Raw genomic sequence first — 19,263 nt, 5'->3', positions numbered from 1 at the left:
CAAAAGCTTATATAGTCTGGCATTCTGTTCTCACAGTGGCAAGCCAGATGCCTGCAAGCATAACACAAGAGCAACAGCGCTCTTCCTACTTGTGTTCCCTGGCAACTATTATTCAGAGGCACACTCCCTCCTGTGACAGAGATGGCTTAAATTGCATTTGTTAAAGTATCCACTTAAAGTCAGTTTTGCTGTAATGAATACATATCATTCAATCATTAAACACCTCAAGGGAGAAAATCCAGTTCCATTCTTTAGACAAGGTGGGCACATAACTGTACTTAAATCAGGCAATATAATAGTGTCGCCTTTTAAAACTCATGTTTCAGGTGGATTACCTCGAACCTTTGTTTTCTCTACTGTTTGCATTGTGGAAGGAGAGTAATAGCAAAATGGCAAAAGGAACCAATGACAGGCAGCAATTGGAGGCAACGGCATCTGAAAAAAGCTGTGCCTTTTAGATTCTCCCAGAAGGAGTCTGCTTGAGGTGGCCCACAGAACAAAGGGATAAAGAAGATGAAAACTCTGATGCAAAGCAGGAAAATAACTGTTGAGACCCCTGAGTGTATACCTGAATAGTCCCATGCTGTGTGGCAAGACCCTTTTAGCATGCTACAGAAGCTGGTGATGAACTACACATTACCATGTGGCAAACTGGCTTCCAGCAGTATTGTCTGCATGTTACAAGTAATGATAACCAGTAGTCCTCTGGGAGCAGAATGCAATGATTTCATCTCTGTAAGCATCTGAGCTCCCCTTGGATAAAGGGACCATTAAACTGAGAACAGAAGGGTAAATTTTAAGCCAATGATTTCTAATTGGATAGTAAAGCTCACATGTGCTCAATGGAATTGAAAACAGCAGATATTTTACCACTGTATATATATTGATCACTGTTGAGGATTAAAGGCTTCTATAAAACATTTTTCATTCCTCACTGTGCACTTTTTCTTAGTAAGAATTGCACTTTATTTTTACGATTCTGTAAATTTCTTCTGTGGGGATATTATAATTAAATGGCATACCACATTTAGTATTACATATATTATATATCATGTGTGACATGACTAATAATAATAATAATAATAATAGGGACTAACTTTGACTTTAACTTCCTCTGTATTATAATTCTGGTTATTACACTGTTTACAGTAAAAAGTATTCTAACTAGAAATACTAGCTATTTTAATAAAAGTTTGCATGTTCAATGTATTCTACTGAAAAAGGAGTGTCAAACTTCTAATCCCATGAAGTGAAAAACTAGAATATGGTAACCTTTAAGCAACAGCAATGTTCTTTTGGGTTCACCAAAGCTTCTCAAGTTTGATTTTGACCCTAACAATGTGGGAAATTCTGCTTCTGTTTTGAAAAAGTATGCTTGACACCTGGGGAAAATGTTCAAATAGATTTTTAGCTCTATCTGTTTCTGTGAATGCTTGTTTTCATTTATCTATCCTAATTCAGCTTTATGGCCATCAGGAAAACTGTATTAAAACAGCAGGAAGGAAAGTTTATAAGCTGCTATAAGGTATATCTGAAAATTCAGGGTTTCACTTAATGAGTCTTTTGCAGTACTATTATTTTGAAACAACAGAGAAAAAAATACAATTGAGAATTACTTCAATCATTCTTAGAAACCAGTTCCAGTGCTTGTATTTAATTATCTTAGGTTGTCTGTATACAAAACAAGCTGTCTGAAAACTAAGAATTGACATAGTATTAAGTTACCGAGCTAACAGTTTTATCTCTTCTCAGAATTCAATCCATTAAGAGAATATATACAACCAAACCTACCACAGATATGATAGCTTAAATAGTAAGTTCAATAATGTATATTAGGTAATGAACCAACTCTTTAAAAAACTTACTTCTATTGCTGTCTTTTCTTCTCCAACTGTATGATATGCTAGACCCAAACAGTAGGCAGCTTCTCCTTCCATCTTTTTGTTCCCCGCTAAATAAGAGGTATCAAGGCAATAATTATCATTAAGATTTATCATCAGAAAGCTTAAAAACTAATGCGATGCCTGGTACTTGATATGCATTTCTAAATATCATGTTTTTACATCAATACTTTATTATTACTTATCTCCTCAACCTGTATGATCAGTTGTGAACACCAGTTGTGGTGGGATGGTGGTGCTCACTTGACCTCCTGAGAAGCTGCTGCTTACCAAGAGAGGGGGAAGGAAGAGGCAGAAGGGAGGATGGCATGGTGCTCCTGCCAGTGTGTTCATGCTGCATGGATCTCCCCACTGCCTCCTTCTTCTGGGAAGCAGTAGCAGCAACTCAGCGGCTGGGAGGTTTCATGAATGCTACTGTCCCATACTATCTTGGAAGGACAGATTGTGAAGCTGAGGCTCCAGTACTTTGGCCACCTCATGAGAAGAGAAGACTCCCTGGAGAAGACCCTGATGTTGGGAAAGATGGAGGGCACAAGGAGAAGGGGGCGACAGAGGACGAGATGGTTGGATAGTGTTTTCGAGGTTACCAGCATGAGTTTGACCAAACTGCGGGAGGCAGTGGAGGACAGAGGTGCCTGGCGTTCTCTGGTCCATGTGGTCACGAAGAGTCGGACACGACTAAACGACTAAACAACAACAACAACTGTCCCACCACACTACATTTTCTGTAGATGTAAGTTATCAGCAAGCAATACCATAACAAAGCAGCCTTCTCCTGTTTTAGTCAATGGTGAGCAGTGACCAGGTAGGTTAAGTGAGAACTGTAGTGTCAGGAGAATACAAGCTGTGCTCCAGCAGAAGCTGGGAGCGAGCTGCTTTATCAATCTCTGTGTATCCAGCAGGGAGGGTTCCTCCATATGCAAGTAGGAGAACTAATGGAAGGGATTCTAGAGGGTCAGGGGATCTCAGGTTTTTAGAGCCAGACCTGATTCCAGACATATAAGTGGTAGTTCAATTAAGGATAAAGTTTTTGGGTTGTATCCAATTAGGTTCTTCTCAGAGTAAACCCACTGAAATTAATGGGCCTAAGTTAATAATGGTCATTAATTTTAATGGGTTTAGAACTAGAATTGGATACTCTCTGCTGATTCCGTGCATATTACGACAAAGGTAGCCATTTAAACATGGCTGTGAAATTTACAATTACTAGTTAACTGTTGAGCCCCTGCACAAAACATAGCCCCTAATATTTACACACTTCTGAAATGAATATGTTTAAATAACACACAGCTACATAACTATACAACTAAGAAGGGGAGGGGGTTAGGATTTGCGGCCTAAGGAATGTTTCTGCAGAAGGAAGAAATATCAGCATTCAGACCAATGATCTCTAGAACAAATCTTTTTGTTAAATGCATGCTGAAGAACAATCTTTAGACAAAGGTTGACAAAAAAAGGGAAGCACTGTTTTCTTTAAAATAATCTGCAATCATAAACAGACTGAGTGCAAAGTTCCTCCCATGTCAAGGAGACAACTGAAGTTTGAATACCAAGTACATGGTGAGGTGTGAAAGTCAGAGCAGTACCCTGATTAGTCAAGATCTTCTTGATAGTAGGTATTGATCCATAATCTGAGAAGTGGAGCCCACTCTACTTCTCTCAGAATCTTTTCAGCTGAAATGGTACAACTGCTGATCACCAAAGGGTTTCCACAACTTATACTATCTCCAATATTTGGCTGCAGACTAGAAGCAGGCTGAGCAGACCCTGCTTCAGTGGAAGGCAGACCAACCAAGTGGGAAGGTAAATGTAAAGGTACCCCTGCCCGTACGGGCCATTCGTGTCCGACTCTAGGGTTGTGCACCCATCTCACTTAAGAGGCCGGGGGCCAGCGCTGTCCGGAGACACTTCCGGGTCACGTGGCCAGTGTGACAAAGCTGCTCTGGCGAGCCAGCACCAGTGCAGCACACGGAAACGCCGTTTACCTTCCCGCTATAAAGCAGTACCTATTTATCTACTTGCACTTAAGGGTGCTTTCGAACTGCTAGGTGGGCAGGAGCTGGGACCGAAAGATGGGAGCTCACCAAGTGGGAAAGACCTACGCAAATGGCCACACCTTTGATACTTGCAACCACCCGCTTAGGGATAAATAAGACACAAGGTGACATGTATTTTAGTTAATGGACTAAATAAGGCCACAACTTTATTGGTTACAGCATGTGAGTGGTATTGGCTTAGGCACTGGATCAAACAATCTATATATGACTCCACCCTGTTCAGCGGGGAGTCATCCGAAGGTTAACAACCAGTGGGAGGAGCGTGTTGATGCAAATACAATTGGAAGCTTCCCCTGACGTCACAGAGGGTTGTGCCATGGCCCTAGCCACCAGCAGGGCATCAGACAGGATCCATGACAGCCGGATTCCTTTAACGGAATACCCAAAAAGGGGAGAGGTAGGTGATGGCCACAACCTGCCCTACAACACACAACACATATTCCAATGCCTAACCGCCAATACCTGAAAAGTTGTGACGATTTGCTACGAGGTAAGCGAAAAACCAAGAGGCTGGTGCCAACTGGTGGCAGAATGAGGGGATGGTGCTGCCACGGCTGCTTGAAAATGGCTAAACCCCGCCCCCAAGCCAGCCCTATTGGCTGACGGGCGCAGCACAGCAGTCGGGTAATGATGCAGGGGGCCAAATACGCCCCCCTGCCAACACGGGAACCGGCTCCTGCTCGCAACTCCTCCCCTCTGGAAGGAGGAGAGGCTTTGCTCTACTTCAGCATAACCAACAGTGAGCACCACAGCAAAGCAGTCCCCATGCGGCTGAGTTTGTGCATGAAGGAGATTAAGACTACATAGTATCTACCTAAATCAACTTATCACTTGAGGAAACACTCTAATAGTTTTGATATTCTGTGAGTAAGTTAAAGTGTATGCATGCATGTATGTGAGACATAGAAACACAATTCTTCAAATGGGCAAATCTTGGTGTGACAAGATACATCCTTTTGCCCAGGCTTTGCTTGCTATTTAAATTGGTTTTAATTAGTGGCTTACTGATAAGCATTGTCTGGCCTTATTTGTTTATTCAGCTGCGTGCAACCTATGCTGGGACTGCTTACTGAAGGGCAAGCCATAAATGCATGTAATAAATAAATACAGTTGGTACTAAAACAAACAAACAAACAAACGTGCTCTAAACTTTCCAGGTTTCCTGAAACCCTTACCAAAGGCAGCACAAAACCCTTTCCCCAATAATCAAGCTTTTATCTTGGTCACTAAGAAAGTCACTTTTCACTAAGGTGAAAAAGCTTATCAGCTCTGATACAAACAAATGAGGTAATATTCATAATTAGCTGACAGTCCAAGAAGGAATGCCAGCCAAGTAACAGTGAATAATCAGTGAACAACCGCAACCAGCAGTGCTGCCAGTGACCTTACTTCCGATTATGGACTCATTGTTTTACAAAAGTACTCTCAGGAGACTGCATTTTTGGTGTTAAAAGCTTTCAAGAAATAAATGGATTCCTACTTGTCAGCAAGTAGGTACTTCTGTTTTACAACAAGATTTAGAAATATATTGATAGCATTTGTCTTGAATTTCATAGAAAATAATCACCAAACACTTGATGTTTTTTACTTTACTCCTGGGAAAGAACAGGCCTGCACATTAAAGAGAGAAATGCAGGAGTGTTATTTTCTACCCACCTTCTTTTGCCATTTCAAGTGCTTTTATTAGAGTTCTGATGGCCTGTTGGTGTTCTTTATTTCCTAGCATTTTGTCTGCTAGTAATGTGTAAATTCTCCAGAGATGCTCACAGGCTAGTGAAGTGAGAGTCTTGCCTGTATCATCTTTCCATATCCGTCCCACTGTCAGTTGATAGAATGCTTCATAATGTTCTGCGGCTTTCAGGAACTGACCTGAAGAATGTAAGCCAGTCATAATGATAAGGCATCTACGTAGTTTACAAAATATTCTTGAAGAACTCTCATCATTAGCTACTCCCAATAGGATATTACTTACTGATTAAAGGCACAATATTTGAGAATAACATTATGATAAAGGGACAATATTTTGATACGCCAATTCAAAGACAAAAATTTGGGGTGTGTCCACAGCAATATTGGAAGAACAGACATGCAGCTCTCCATTTACGCATGTCCAAAATCCGTGCGACCATGTATATGTGCATTGCGCCAAACCTGGAAGTGACCAGAAACATCATAAAGCTGTCATTGAAGTATCACTAAAAGAGAGGAATGGGAGCAGAGTGGGGTGGGGCATTTGCAGGCTTTTTCAATGGGTTTCAATTATACACGATTTCACCAACATTCGTGGTGCCTCAGAATGTAGCCCCCACGTAAAATGGGAGCTGCTTGTAATAGAGCACTACATACTTCTTTGTACAGAGATATCCCGGCAGTAATAGTTAGAACCAGTATACAATATAAAGTAATTACATGTTTATTTTGTTTGCTATTAGTTTCAGTTTTCCAAACAAATAAAAATGATTTATAGACAAATACAGCCTTCAGAAGATTGTCTATACTGGTACACTTGAACTGTGTGTTCCTCTTAATTTGGACTTCACTGGAAATAAAAGCCGACAGTAGATCATTAATCATCAGTACTTACTAATGAATTTAAATACTTTTAAAGCTATTGTTCTTGAAATGACTGCACTATTTCTCCAACCCAGCTGCTTAGTGGTCTTTTGTGCACATGATTCTCCAGGATGCAAGGCTCTGGCATCTTGTCAGAATCTTTAAGGCTATCCACACACATCTGCCCCTGAACTGAACTTAGCTTGATGAAACACACATGTATCTAGGGGTAAACTCATTCCAATAGGCATAGGCACTCACTAACTGGATTGAAACATATGACTCAACTTGCTATCTATAGTTTCATTATAAAATTGCAGCTAACAACAGGGAAAATTTAATTGAAAGAAGTATTTATATTCTGTTATTGAGCATATAATTTTTTTGTGTTTGTTCCACTGCCTTTGATCTTGCTTGTTAAATATAGTCTTTTTGAGACTAACACTGTCCATGACCATGCATTGTAAAGTCAGCTGTAAATCTTGGAGAGAAACAGATTATTTCCACAAATGATATTGTCCCCAGAAATATGCTTTTAGGCATGCTCTTCAAAAATATGCCCTCAGAAGTTCAATGGAAAACAGAAGAAATCTCCAAGTGATTACTTTGGACAACTATGTCAACATCACAGAGATCCCAAGCAAGTAGCCACTAATAAAAGAAGTTGGAAAATATAATTTCCCACCCCAAGGCAAAATCAGTGAGGAGTAAAATCCTCAAATGAGGAGTAAAATCAGTTGAGTGCAACAATATGAATTTATTGCATATCAGTAAAAGAAAATGTGATCCAGTGGCTCAGATCAATGAACTATTTCAATCAAGAAACTTGATCTGAGACCTGGGAGAGAAGTACAGGCAAAAGTGAGTTCTCAGATGTTGAATATACATTTTTATGGAGATTATATATGGAAGAGACCCCATCACTGAGGTCTCTTCCATATATGGGTGGAAGGTCTGGGCCTTTCTAGACAATTCCTCAAAGCAAACTCTGGCATTCTGATTCATGCAAATGTAGCTTGTCAATCTACCCACTGGAGTTTTGAAAGAAAGACTGGAAATTGAATTAAAAATTAACAGACTATGAGGGAGGAAATGCTACTAAATGCCACACAAGAGTCACATATATAAAGCACCTGCGTCTACTCTTTTTCCGCTAAGGGCGTACTGTTAAAAAATATAGTTGCAGAAAGCTTTCCAATATATACAGTAGTGACTTTTTGACTGCAATTGACAAGTGGAGAAACCAGGTATATCAATAATTCCATTCTCTCTCAATCTGATTTTTAGATGGTTAAAGGAACACATTTAGAAACTTAATCCTTATAGTCAGAACTGTGATGAGCTAATAGAGAGCAAATCACAAATAATTAAACTATAGGGCCTTTCTAGTAGAATTCTGCTACACTAGTTGATAACAGGATCAAATATAGATGAAAACATCAATGTATTCAGAACTACAAAATATAGGATTAGGATAAGAAAGTCAGCTGTGGACAAAATCCAATACCATCAGTTATGCCAACTGAGAGGCTATAAAATATGGTGGAAGCCATATGCTGGCACAATATTCATGCTATTCTATCCATCAACCCAGCCATTCCACTGCTGAAGATGTATTGGTAAAGGTGTGGACCTCTTCAAGCTATACTGTAGCTATACTTCTGAAGGCACAACTTTGCACCTGCCCTGAACCTGGCACAGGAAATTTCCCTTCTATTGACTTCAGTGGGGTGGGACGGAGAATTAAAAAAAATAGCTGTCTCTGTATCAATGTTCACTCTGCCCACCTCACCAAGACCAAGCATAGGATGTGATGTAACTCAGCACGCAATCAACATTTTCTACCACCTGCATATAAACCTCACAAGGAGACCATAACTCAGGTGATTGGGCACATAGTATCAACCAATGCTTAGAGTTCATAAAGTGGGACTGAGAGGAAACTATGGAGAAAAGGCACTTTTCACACCAGGGGAGCACTTTCACAAAGCAGCTTGCTCTCACAACACACATGGCCCATGGGAACCTGAGCATGCTGTTAATACTAGGGGCCTAACAGGTAATGTGTCTTGGCCTCTGGACATGAACACCTAACACCAAAATCCACTCCAACAAGTGAGAGTGCCAGGACAGTGCACCTCACACAGGTAAGCAAGGGAACGGGGAACAGATCCCATATTGTATAGATGCTGTGATGGTCATATGTGACTGATCAGTTATAATTTTGATTAAACTTTATTAGGAAACCAGCTGCAGATAATCCCAGAATTAACCATAGGTATAGTAGGGGTTCAGAGGGACGCAGGTGGCGCTGTGGGTTAAAGCCTCAGCACCTAGGACTTGCCGATCGAAAGGTCGGCGGTTCGAATCCCTGCGGCGGGGTGCGCTCCTGCTGCTCGGTCCCAGCGCCTGCCAACCTAGCAGTTCGAAAGCACCTCCGGGTGCAAGTAGATAAATAGGGACCACTTACCAGCGGGAAGGTAAACAGCGTTTCCGTGTGCAGCTCTGGCTCGCCAGAGCAGCGATGTCACGCTGGCCACGTGACCCGGAAGTGTCTCCGGACAGCGCTGGCCCCTGGCCTCTTGAGTGAGATGGGCACACAACCCCAGAGTCTGTCAAGACTGGCCCGTACGGGCAGGGGTACCTTTACCTTTACCTTTTTATAGTAGGGGTTTATATCATTGTTATTCTGTAAGAAAGCTGGTGTTTTAAAAGTTGCACAGTCACTTGTGGAGGAAATATGAGTGAAGGAAAAAAGGGAAAGGGGGAAAAAAGAAAAGAAAACATTATGATATGTTCATTCAGCAGGAATTAAGATCAGACCCAAATATACTCACTACAAACCAGTGAAGAGTTAGGCATGCTTGAAAACTTTTGATTTCACTGCTCTCCCCTCCCCCTGTTTAAAGAAAATCTGTAGAAAGTATTCCAAACACCTTGAAGAGAAATGCAATTCCATTTAAAAGGAGCTACCTGAGCAATATCACCCTAAATTGCATGAACATAGGTAAAGGTAAAGGACCCCTGGAGGGTTAAGTCCAGTCAAAGGTGACTATGGCGTGCAATGCTCATCTCGCTTTCAGGCCGAGGGAGCCGGCGTTTGTCCACAGACAGCTTTCTGGGCCAGCATGACTACACCGCTTCTGGCAGAACAGAACACCATGATGGAAACCAGAGCTCATGGAAATACTGTTTACCTTCCCGCCACAGTGGTACCTCTTTATCTACTTGTACTGGTATGCTTTTGAACTGCTAGGTTGGCAGGAACTGGGACAGAGCAATGGGAGCTCACCCCGTTGCGCAGATTTGAACCGCCGACCTTCTGATCAGCACAAACATATACCCTTGAAATGGAAAACACAGCAATTTTACATACCATTACACTAATCACTAACAGAAATTAAAGAATTGCTAAAAATGCTTATAATTTAAGAGGCCCCCAGGATACAGCATCAAATCAATCAGTTAATCTTTGTTTTTTAATAGCTGAAATGACACTGTATAACTGCAAGCTTCTTTCAATAGGGGGTCCCCATTCTAAACTATTATACTAATGGAAAGACAATACTCATATATTAAAATGAATTAAATATAGTAAATAATTCATTTTTCATAGAAACTAGAAATGTGAGTGCAAGAGATTTGTGGCTTTAAAAAAGAATTTACATTTTGAATAATAATCTGGTATCTGGGCTACATTTAAACTGCAATGTATCCTTCCTGATTTTGGGAGGGTGGCAGGTATAGCTCCCCCCCCCCCTGAACTATATGATGTAAATGTAAATCTATGCATATGCACATAGATCTCTATGGTTTCTGAATACTATTCTTCTCTGTAGTTTCTGAATACTATTCTTCTTTACACTTATTCTTCTATATAACTGCAAAAGTGTAAATTTTTATTAGGAAAGAATTATCTTAGGCAAATATGAATGAAAAAGGATCTTTATCATTCTGCACTATTTTTGAGCAGAAAGATTGACTAGATATTAACACAAATGGGTTTAAATGTGAAGCTGCCATAAAAGCAGGCACATAAATGTAATTCTCCCAGACGCTATTTTGATGCACATTTTTGATTCCATGAATATTTTATGAAATGGCCCAAACTAAAGCCATATAACATTCCTGCATTACTGATGCCTGCGCCCGTAAGCTACAAACATTAGAGGTATGATTGAATGCATTAAAATGAACTCATTCAGCAGCACATTGATTACTTGAAGGCAGGGGAAGAAAAAGAAGAGTTACCCCACTTAAGAAAACAGTACACAAATTTGAAGTTTACAATACAGAAAAATAAAGACGGATGATTGGAAGAATGTGATATTTAATAAGTAAATAAATGCAAATCTCTCTTAGGTCTGTATGTAACAAACTGACATTAATTAGGTCCAAAGATTGCTTCAAGTATTATTCAGGTAATTCAAAACGTCGCAATCTGCAAGATGCATCGACTGACCTGTTCTAGCTCCATGTTTCAGCAATATCGAGAGAAACTAATTATTTCCTTTTCTGCTAGACTTTACATTTTGCAATGAAAATAACCCACTTGAAAACAATGGTGTAAAAATAATCTGACATGTCTATGTGGCGCATTTGTTCAGCAGCATTATGATAGAAAGCACATTTAATTTTATATTGTCCACATTGTACTGGAAACTTTAAAAGAAGCTAAAATTGAGAGAGAGCCAATAACATTTTATTACAATTTTAATCTATATTTGGGGGAATAAGCTACTATATGGTATGTAGCAGCTCTAAAATCTGTATCTGGTAGAATAAGCTGTTATACACTACAGTACTGACGACACACCTCTTTACGGTGGCTTTTGACACCTGAGGTGTATATTTTTAGAACCCACCTTATTTCTTGTGATGGTAAGTTACTTTAAAGAGTTTTTAACATTGTGTTTTAATCTGTTGTAAAGCACCCAGGGACCTTAGTGTGAAGAGCGGATAATAAATTATAATAATTATAATAATAACACACAGTTCTAAAATCTGTTAGCAGTGAGAGTTACTGGAAGCTTTGTGTTTAAGCACTCACCTGGTAGCCATAGGCAAGGAGGAATTGCATGCTGGCATCCGCCAAAGGGCAAAATGTTTGCTTTATGAATTCGGAACACAATGAACATAGAAATGAAGGCTAAATATTATATTAAATAGCTAAAAAGAAAGCTACAAAGCGTTACAATTATGCTTACATCCTTGAGGTTGCCAGCAACCCTATCAGCTACACACATGACTCCTGAAACTGGAGCTCGTCCAGTACACCACACTTTTTGCTTTCTATGGCATATGCTGATTATTATAAATCTTTAAAATCCTAGCAGAGGTAGTCTAGAGGCTTATGTACTGTTAGGGTGTTTGGGAGACTGCCAACATAGATAACTTCTAAGACTAACATATACTGTCAGTTCCAGGTGCTAGCATGGGATCAGCAGAAACCTATCATAGAGATTAAAATTCCCACAAGGTTCCATCTCCACATATAACTTAGCTGTGAGAAACTTAACATTTTATAAAAGAAACAGAATTAACCCCTTAAAGCCCCCTGGCCCCCAGGTTTTGCTGACATGAAAGCAGCATTGCCATATTACCATAGAAATCTCCTCAAAATCACAATAATATTCCATGATTTGACACCACAGAAAGCAGGTTGGGTATTCTATCCTTCCTCTCTGCTCAGCTTCCTCCTCCAGCCCAAGCACAGAGATACAGTATGTTTGCTAGGGGAAATACAGATTCTCCTATACTGTTAAGTTGTGGGTGAATGTATCAGACAACACAGCGATAACAGAACTGAACTGAAGGGTTCAGCCAGCCTGCTTATATAGAGCTCCACTACAACGCAACAGTAACAACTTTCTGTAACTATCCAATCACTGAGTGTCACTTTCAATTCCTTATTTGCATATGTGGACCTGAATGAAAACTATCTATGGTATCCCCCTGCTGGCCCAGGGCGAGAACTTCAGTACATAACATATACCATCCCCTGCAGGCTAGTAACTTAAGTGAGCTTATTTACAAGTAGGAACCAACAGTGAACAATATTATTCTGATTCAAATTTAATGCAAGGGCTTGAACTCAGTTTAAATGCTTGAGATATTTACATTCTATTTGGCCTCTTAAAATAATTTTGTATAGTTAGTGGCACCAAACCGCCCTATGTACCTGTTTTTAAAAGTGGATGGGATTTTAGAAAGCACAAAGTAAGTATATTGCCCAGTTCTTCCTATGGCTAATAGTAAGCAAGTCCTATTACCAAATGCATTGGCTTTCATTTTGCCAATACTATTAATAGCTTCATATCAAACTAACAGCCCAAATCACGAGCAAAAATAATCAGAAACTCAATAAAGTCAAGTGTATACTGCCTAAGCTCATGAAATAGAAGCATACTAGAAGATTTGCAAGAGAGACTTGCAAGAGATGTTGCCAGACAAGAAATTCTAATCAGGAATTTTGCCACTAGATAAGGGAGAGATACCTGCCTGACATCTACTCCAATGCCGTTTAGACACAACGAGGCAAAGCCATTTATTTTCCCAGGCCTTTTAATTCAATTTGATCTGTTTTATCTTGGCCAGTTTTGTTTTTTGTTATACTTATTTGAGTTTACTGCATTTACTATATTTTATTGGCCTGGCTTGCACATCATGCTAAGCCAGGCCACAACTTAGAGGAAACACATGAGCATGCAGGTTTAGCTGTGCTGAACAAACCACAAGCTGTAAATCATTGGTCAAAACTTAGTTACAGCTCATTATTATTGTGGAGAAAACTAAACAATGAACCTGGATTCGGACAACATGCCAAGACAATGTGGTACAGCAGCAAAAAGATGGGGCAGGGGCAAAGCACCTGCTCTTCTCCAGGATCCTGCCCATTTGCACTAAGTCGTGGTTTGGCTTAGTGTCACATGCAAAACAGGATAATATATGTTTTTGATTTGTTTTATTGTGTTTTTAATTTTTTGTATGTTGCCCTGCAAATTTTATTGAACTGTGGGTTATATTTCCTTAAAATAAACAAGTGCATTTTATGTCAGGGCTGGTTGTGTGGACAAAAGACCAGTTTATTCTGGATTTTATTCTGATCCTGATCTGATTTTAGGATGTATTTTAAATGATTACCTGATTTTATGTTAATGTGTTATACATTTGATGTTAGCCGCTCTGAGCCCAGTTTTGGCCGGGGACGGCGGGGTATAAATTATTATTATTATTATTATTATGAATTACACAGGCAAGCAAGGTAAAGCAGAGCAAGCAAGGGGCAAGTACGTATATGTACTATACCAACCCAGCCTTTTCTGACTGCAATGCTGCTTAGACTGGAGAACTGGCTAGAGAATTTGATGCTTTATAGGGTCAGGTGAAATCCTATTGGCCCCTTATGTCACTTGACAGTTGTAGGTCAGCAAGTAATATTCAGCTGCCTTGGTGACACTCAAACACTTCAGATAGCAAGGCAGTAGCTCCCTCTTCTGGTGATCTGCCATACATTCAAGAGAGTAAGACATCTGGCGTCTCACTTCCAGAGTATCTGTTTGAGATATCATTTGACTACTTCATTGCAGATACGCTATCAGTTCCAGCCATTGTAAAACCTAAGAATTTAGCTATACATTCCAGCCATCAATAAGTAATATTAAATCCATTTTAATGAACCAGGGGGAACTTTAAGGCTTAATTCTATTATAACCAGTGTGACTGCAAATGTTTGGCTGGATTGTTTCCAAGATTACACTTGAATAATGTATAAATAGATATAAAAAACAAGGATCCTAGCTACACATTAATTCACCGCACAATTATTCTACAGACAATCATTTATTCCCTAGACAATAATTCCATAGCTCCAACGGAAAGGGCATCTCTAAAACCAAGGTCTCCTCTGCAAAGAACTAACAGTAACTTTGCCTCTCCAAAAGTTTGTTCTGTTTAACAAGAACATTAGGATCCAGTGCAGCATTCCAATGCCTTGCGAAGCTTTGAAGCAAAAAAAAAAAAAAAAAAAAAAAAAAAAGTGTTTTGGGGGTGAAAGCAGCTTTGAATGAAGCTTCATCTCAGTCCTACTCATTAAACAATAAATAATTAAAATACCACAGAAACAGACAGGTAAAATACAAGCAGCGGTGTCAGTAACAGACTTAAAAGAGAAATGTAGAAAAATGAATTTTAAAAAAGCAGTGAAATAATTCATTTGAAGTTTTAATAAATTTCAATTGCAGCCTTGTTTAAAGATATATTAGACTTTAGGGATGGGACCTAATTATGATCCAAATGGGCACCTAAATTTTTTAAACAGTGTTTCCTTTTCAGAAGCTGTTCCTTCAGACCCACAGACTGCTTTTAAAATTCCCTTGACTTCAGAAAAAGGTGTTGGGGCATATTGCACAAGAGCAATTCATGGGGAAGCAGCCCATGGGGCCCACATGAAATCCACCCCCCAGGTTTCCTTTTGAATTCAGTGGACTTGAATTCAGGGGACTTCATGCTTTGGACGTTCTGCAGAGCAAACTTCAGCCCAAGAAACTCGGCAAAAGTAAAGAGAAAAGAGCATGCTGTATCTATATTTTTTCAACCACAAGACCTTGAACTTTAGTGCTTAAGACCAAACATACATTTATGATGAATGATAGAAGATTTATTTTCATTTCTAATATTATGTATGCATTGATATGTACCGTATTTTTCGCCCTATAGGGCACACTGGCCCATAGGGCGCACCTAGTTTTTTGGGGGAAATAAAGAAAAAAAATTATTTCCCCCCCAGGCGTGGGGCTGGGGCGGGGGAAGCCGGAGCTTCCCCTGACCCCAGCCCCCAGAACAGGCTGCTATCCGCAAGCCTTGGGAGCCCGGCGGAAACTCCTGCGGGCTCCCAAGGCTTGCGGATAGCTTCCTGAAGCCTGGAGAGCGAGAGGGATCGGTGCACACCGACCCCTCTTGCTCTCCAGACTTCAGCGAAAGCCTGCATTCGCCCCATAGGACGCACACACATTTCCCCTTCATTTTTGGAGGGGGAAAAGTGCGTCCTATAGGGCGAAAAATACGGTATATAGCAGACAAGAAAGCTACCATAACGGTACCCTAATAATCAGCTCAATCACGATAATTTGATATTGGTACAGTGGTACCTTGGGTTACCGGTGCTTAAGGTTACAGACTCCGCTAACCCAGAAATAGTATCTCGGGTTAAGAACTTTGCTTCAGGATGAGAACAGAAATTGTGCGGCGATGGCGGTGCGGTGGCGTCGGGAGGCCCCATTAGCTAAAGTGGTACCTCAGGTTAAGAACAGTTTCAGGTTAAGAACGGACCTCCAGAACGAATTTAGTTCTTAACCAAGGTACCACTGTATTGTATTATACCTATGACAATGAGGAGTTTCCATGACAGGGAATATTCAGGAAGGAAGCGGCTGTGTTACAATGCAGGACAGTTAGACAGCAGGCCCATTTAGAGTTTTATTATCTTTTCCTATCTGCAGTGCTGTTACTGATTTCACTTCAGCTTATTTTGCCTCACTTCAGAGAGGAGCTGGGGGAGTGGGAGCAACAACAGATCACTGGAAGGAAGAAATGACCCTTAAGAGGGGTGTGGGGGAAGAGGCTCAAGAAGATGGCTCTTGAGGAGGAGGCTGAGGCCACCTGGGCTTCCAGCGAAAAGAAAAACACTTTGTTGCCATGAATGCCTGCAACTTGGATTCCAAACTTTCAGAAAGGCAAGAAGTGGCTATGCTTATTCCAGAAGCAGTAGAGATGAATGGAGCAGCTCCCCATCAACACACGAGCTGCCCCTATTCCTTCCTTCTGTCTTCCTTTCCACTGACGGTAGGGCAACTGCTGTCACCATGCAAGGAATTGAGGAATATGAGAGTGTATACTGGTGGTATGGTAAAAAAACAAACAGCTTCCTTTTTCATTTTACCTTGCCCTGTTTCGTTAAGAGAAACGACAAGGGAATGCCTCCCAAAATTAGTTGGCTCATCAAAGCAAAGCCCTGTCAACCAATTTTACTTGTCCTCGGCCAATTCGTGATTTGTATTGATTTCATATACTGTTTTATTGGATGATTTTATTCCTTTTATTGTATACCGTCATGAGAGTCGGCCTATACATTTAGTACATAAATAGTCTCTGCCTTCCCCTGTCTAGGCTGTCCCTGTTGATCATAGGTTTCCACTTTTCACTTCCTTGCTAAAAAGCAGAGGCACGCCAAGCAAAGATTTCCACATACACACAACACAGAATTTTACTTCCTTAGAAGCAGGAGGGGGGGGGGGATATAAGCCTTGAAGAAAAGGGGGACAACTTGTACCATGTATAAGTTGATGGCCAGTGAGAAAACAAGGCTGAAGGAAATGCTCATGTATGAGGTAAGTGCGGAAGAAGCTCTGGAACAGCAACATCAATGGAGCTGGGGAGCACAAGGCAAACTTTTGAGATTGTGGGCTAGGGAGCCCAAAGTGGTGATCAGAGGATGATAGGGTTCATGTATCAATTAGAACTAATTAGAAATGTAAACCACTATTATCAGCAGTATTCTTCTTCTTCTTATTATTATTATTATTGTGTGTGTAATGGCTACTCGTTAAATGCAATAAATCGAACTGAACTGATTAGCTAAACCTTTGACTGCATGTCAACTGTCTAAGATATTAAACTTAAAACGATAGAAGGTATAATGAAAAAGCTTCATCATTAAAACTGCTACAGTTTTCCTATATTTTTAGGATTTTTGAAAGTAAGTTAAAAATTATGAAAACAAAAATAATTACAAAATACTACAATTACAAAATACTACTAAAATGTGTGTTAGTCAGAATGCTGAAAAGGCATTCATACAGGGCTAATTCAGCTGTACTTGCTTGCATCTAAATTATTTGTTTAAGAAATGTTTACACAAAGTCTTATAAAAAGGGAGATTTGTTCTTGTTTTTCCCCTCCCTAATATTAAAACATAAATATATAGTTGTAACAAAAAGCCAAACAGTAGTACAGTATAAGTAAATGCAGCATGACAAATCCTTTCAATTTATTCCAATTTCCACTATAGTTCAGCTGCATGCATGTATGCATTTTTACCATAGTTAACAACAATATGACTTTTGTTCATCAGCATACATATCATTTTGTCACATAGGCCTATTTGTAGATTTCATCATCCTATTCATTTAAATTGAAGATACAAATAATCAATGTGGAATCAATTCAAGCTAATAACTGTCAGTTCAATACCTATAGCAATATATTATTTCAGTGTAATAAGATTACAATCTTTGTACGGGAAGCAAAACCCTGTGCTTGCATAGAGATGAACTGAATTATCCAATAAGTATTTCCATCAGTCTGCTCTTCAGACTTGTCATTCTGGATTTATGGGTGCTTCCTTCTGGTCATGGAATGGCAGGGAATTGTACCAGTCTCCAAAGACATTCCACATTAACATACTGCAGAAACTCTCACATTGACCTCTCAAGTCAAACTTCATAGGCTAATGAAAATGGTTTCAATTTTTAATGCAACTAGAACTATGAAACTATTGCTGACCTGGTTTGCACATAACACAAAGCTAAACCGTGGCTTAGCTTGGATGTGCGAGCGCATGGACTCCCAGAGAAGAAACTGTGCCTGCTTTGCTCTTCCTCTTGTCAGCTACTGCTGTGACACTGTGAGCTAAAATGTGATTTGGCCTAGGCCAGGCTTCCTCAACCTCGGCCCTCCAGATGTTTTTGAGACTACATTTCCCATCATCCCTGACCACTGGTCCTGCTAGCTAGGGATCATGGGAGTTGTAGGTCAAAAATATCTGGAGGGCCAAGGTTGAGGAAGCCTGGCCTAGGGCATTATCTGAATCCGGGCTTGTGGTTTGACTCACAATAGACAAACCCCAAGCTGTAGCCAAGGTTTGTTCTATTGCTATTCATGCTTTGCCTGCAGTGAAACAAATCAGGAGCCCAGGTTTCGGTGATGCACCAAGTCAACCCATTTCTTTGCTCACAGCAATGCAGCAGCATGCCTCAGATGGAGCAAAACAGCTGCAGTCTTCCTTCTGGGAGCTCACATGTTCATGCTGAGCCATGGTTCAGCTCAGCGTTATGCATGAATTGGGTCACTGCATTTGGGTAGAAGACTGGTAACAACTTTCCAAAGTGAAAATGTAATTCTAAAATAGGCTTCAATGAGGGGTTGCCATCCGAATGTACCTAACAGCAAAATCCTATGCCTATTTGTAAGTTCCACTGAGTTCAGTGGGACTTCCTACCACATAAGCATATACAGAATTAAAACATTTAAAACATTGTCAGAATATAAATTTGGAAGTGCATTACATTGGCACACAATACTTCTCTACAAAATATGACAGTAATTTCTTTGCTGCCAATAGGTACACTTTGCTGTCAACAGGTGAATTAACTGAAGGCTATTCCAAGCAAGACAGAGTAGCATGACTGATATGAGAATACAAAGTCTGGATGGAATTGCAGTCCTCTTTAAGACTTAAGAATTTTGTCTCAGACTTGAGCCTTAGGATTAGGTATCAGTTGAGACAAGGTTGAAGGGCTAGCTATGCTCATTAGAGATGTCCAATTTGGCCATGGTGATCCATGTCTTAGTTACACATCCTGACCAGACTAATGCAATGCACTGTGAATATGAGGATACCTCTGAAATGTGTCCAGAAACTATAGATGGTGCAGAATAAGGCTTTTCATTAAGATCACACACTTGTTAAAATA

The 19,263-nt window shown here is 40.1% G+C and overlaps 1 protein-coding gene across 3 annotated transcripts in view; it reads right to left on the bottom strand.

Moving 5' to 3' along the window:
* The window catches only part of TTC29 (tetratricopeptide repeat domain 29), a 112,989-nt gene that overhangs the window by 60,707 nt on the left and 33,019 nt on the right, over window positions 1-19,263 (bottom strand). For all 3 annotated transcript variants that reach the window (XM_083755830.1, XM_083755829.1, XM_083755831.1), the window contains exons 7-8: window positions 5,615-5,827; window positions 1,866-1,951 (exon numbers count right to left, since the gene is read on the bottom strand). In XM_083755830.1, coding sequence (XP_083611956.1) covers window positions 1,866-1,951; window positions 5,615-5,827 — 299 coding nt within the window. The remainder of the gene's footprint in view (window positions 1-1,865; window positions 1,952-5,614; window positions 5,828-19,263) is intronic.

This window comes from Podarcis gaigeae (assembly GCF_964106915.1).
Source record: "Podarcis gaigeae genome assembly, chromosome: 9".
Lineage (NCBI taxonomy): Eukaryota > Metazoa > Chordata > Lepidosauria > Squamata > Lacertidae > Podarcis > Podarcis gaigeae.
The sequence above is the reverse complement of the archived record's forward strand: the minus strand, read 5'-3'. Positions and strand labels throughout refer to the sequence as shown.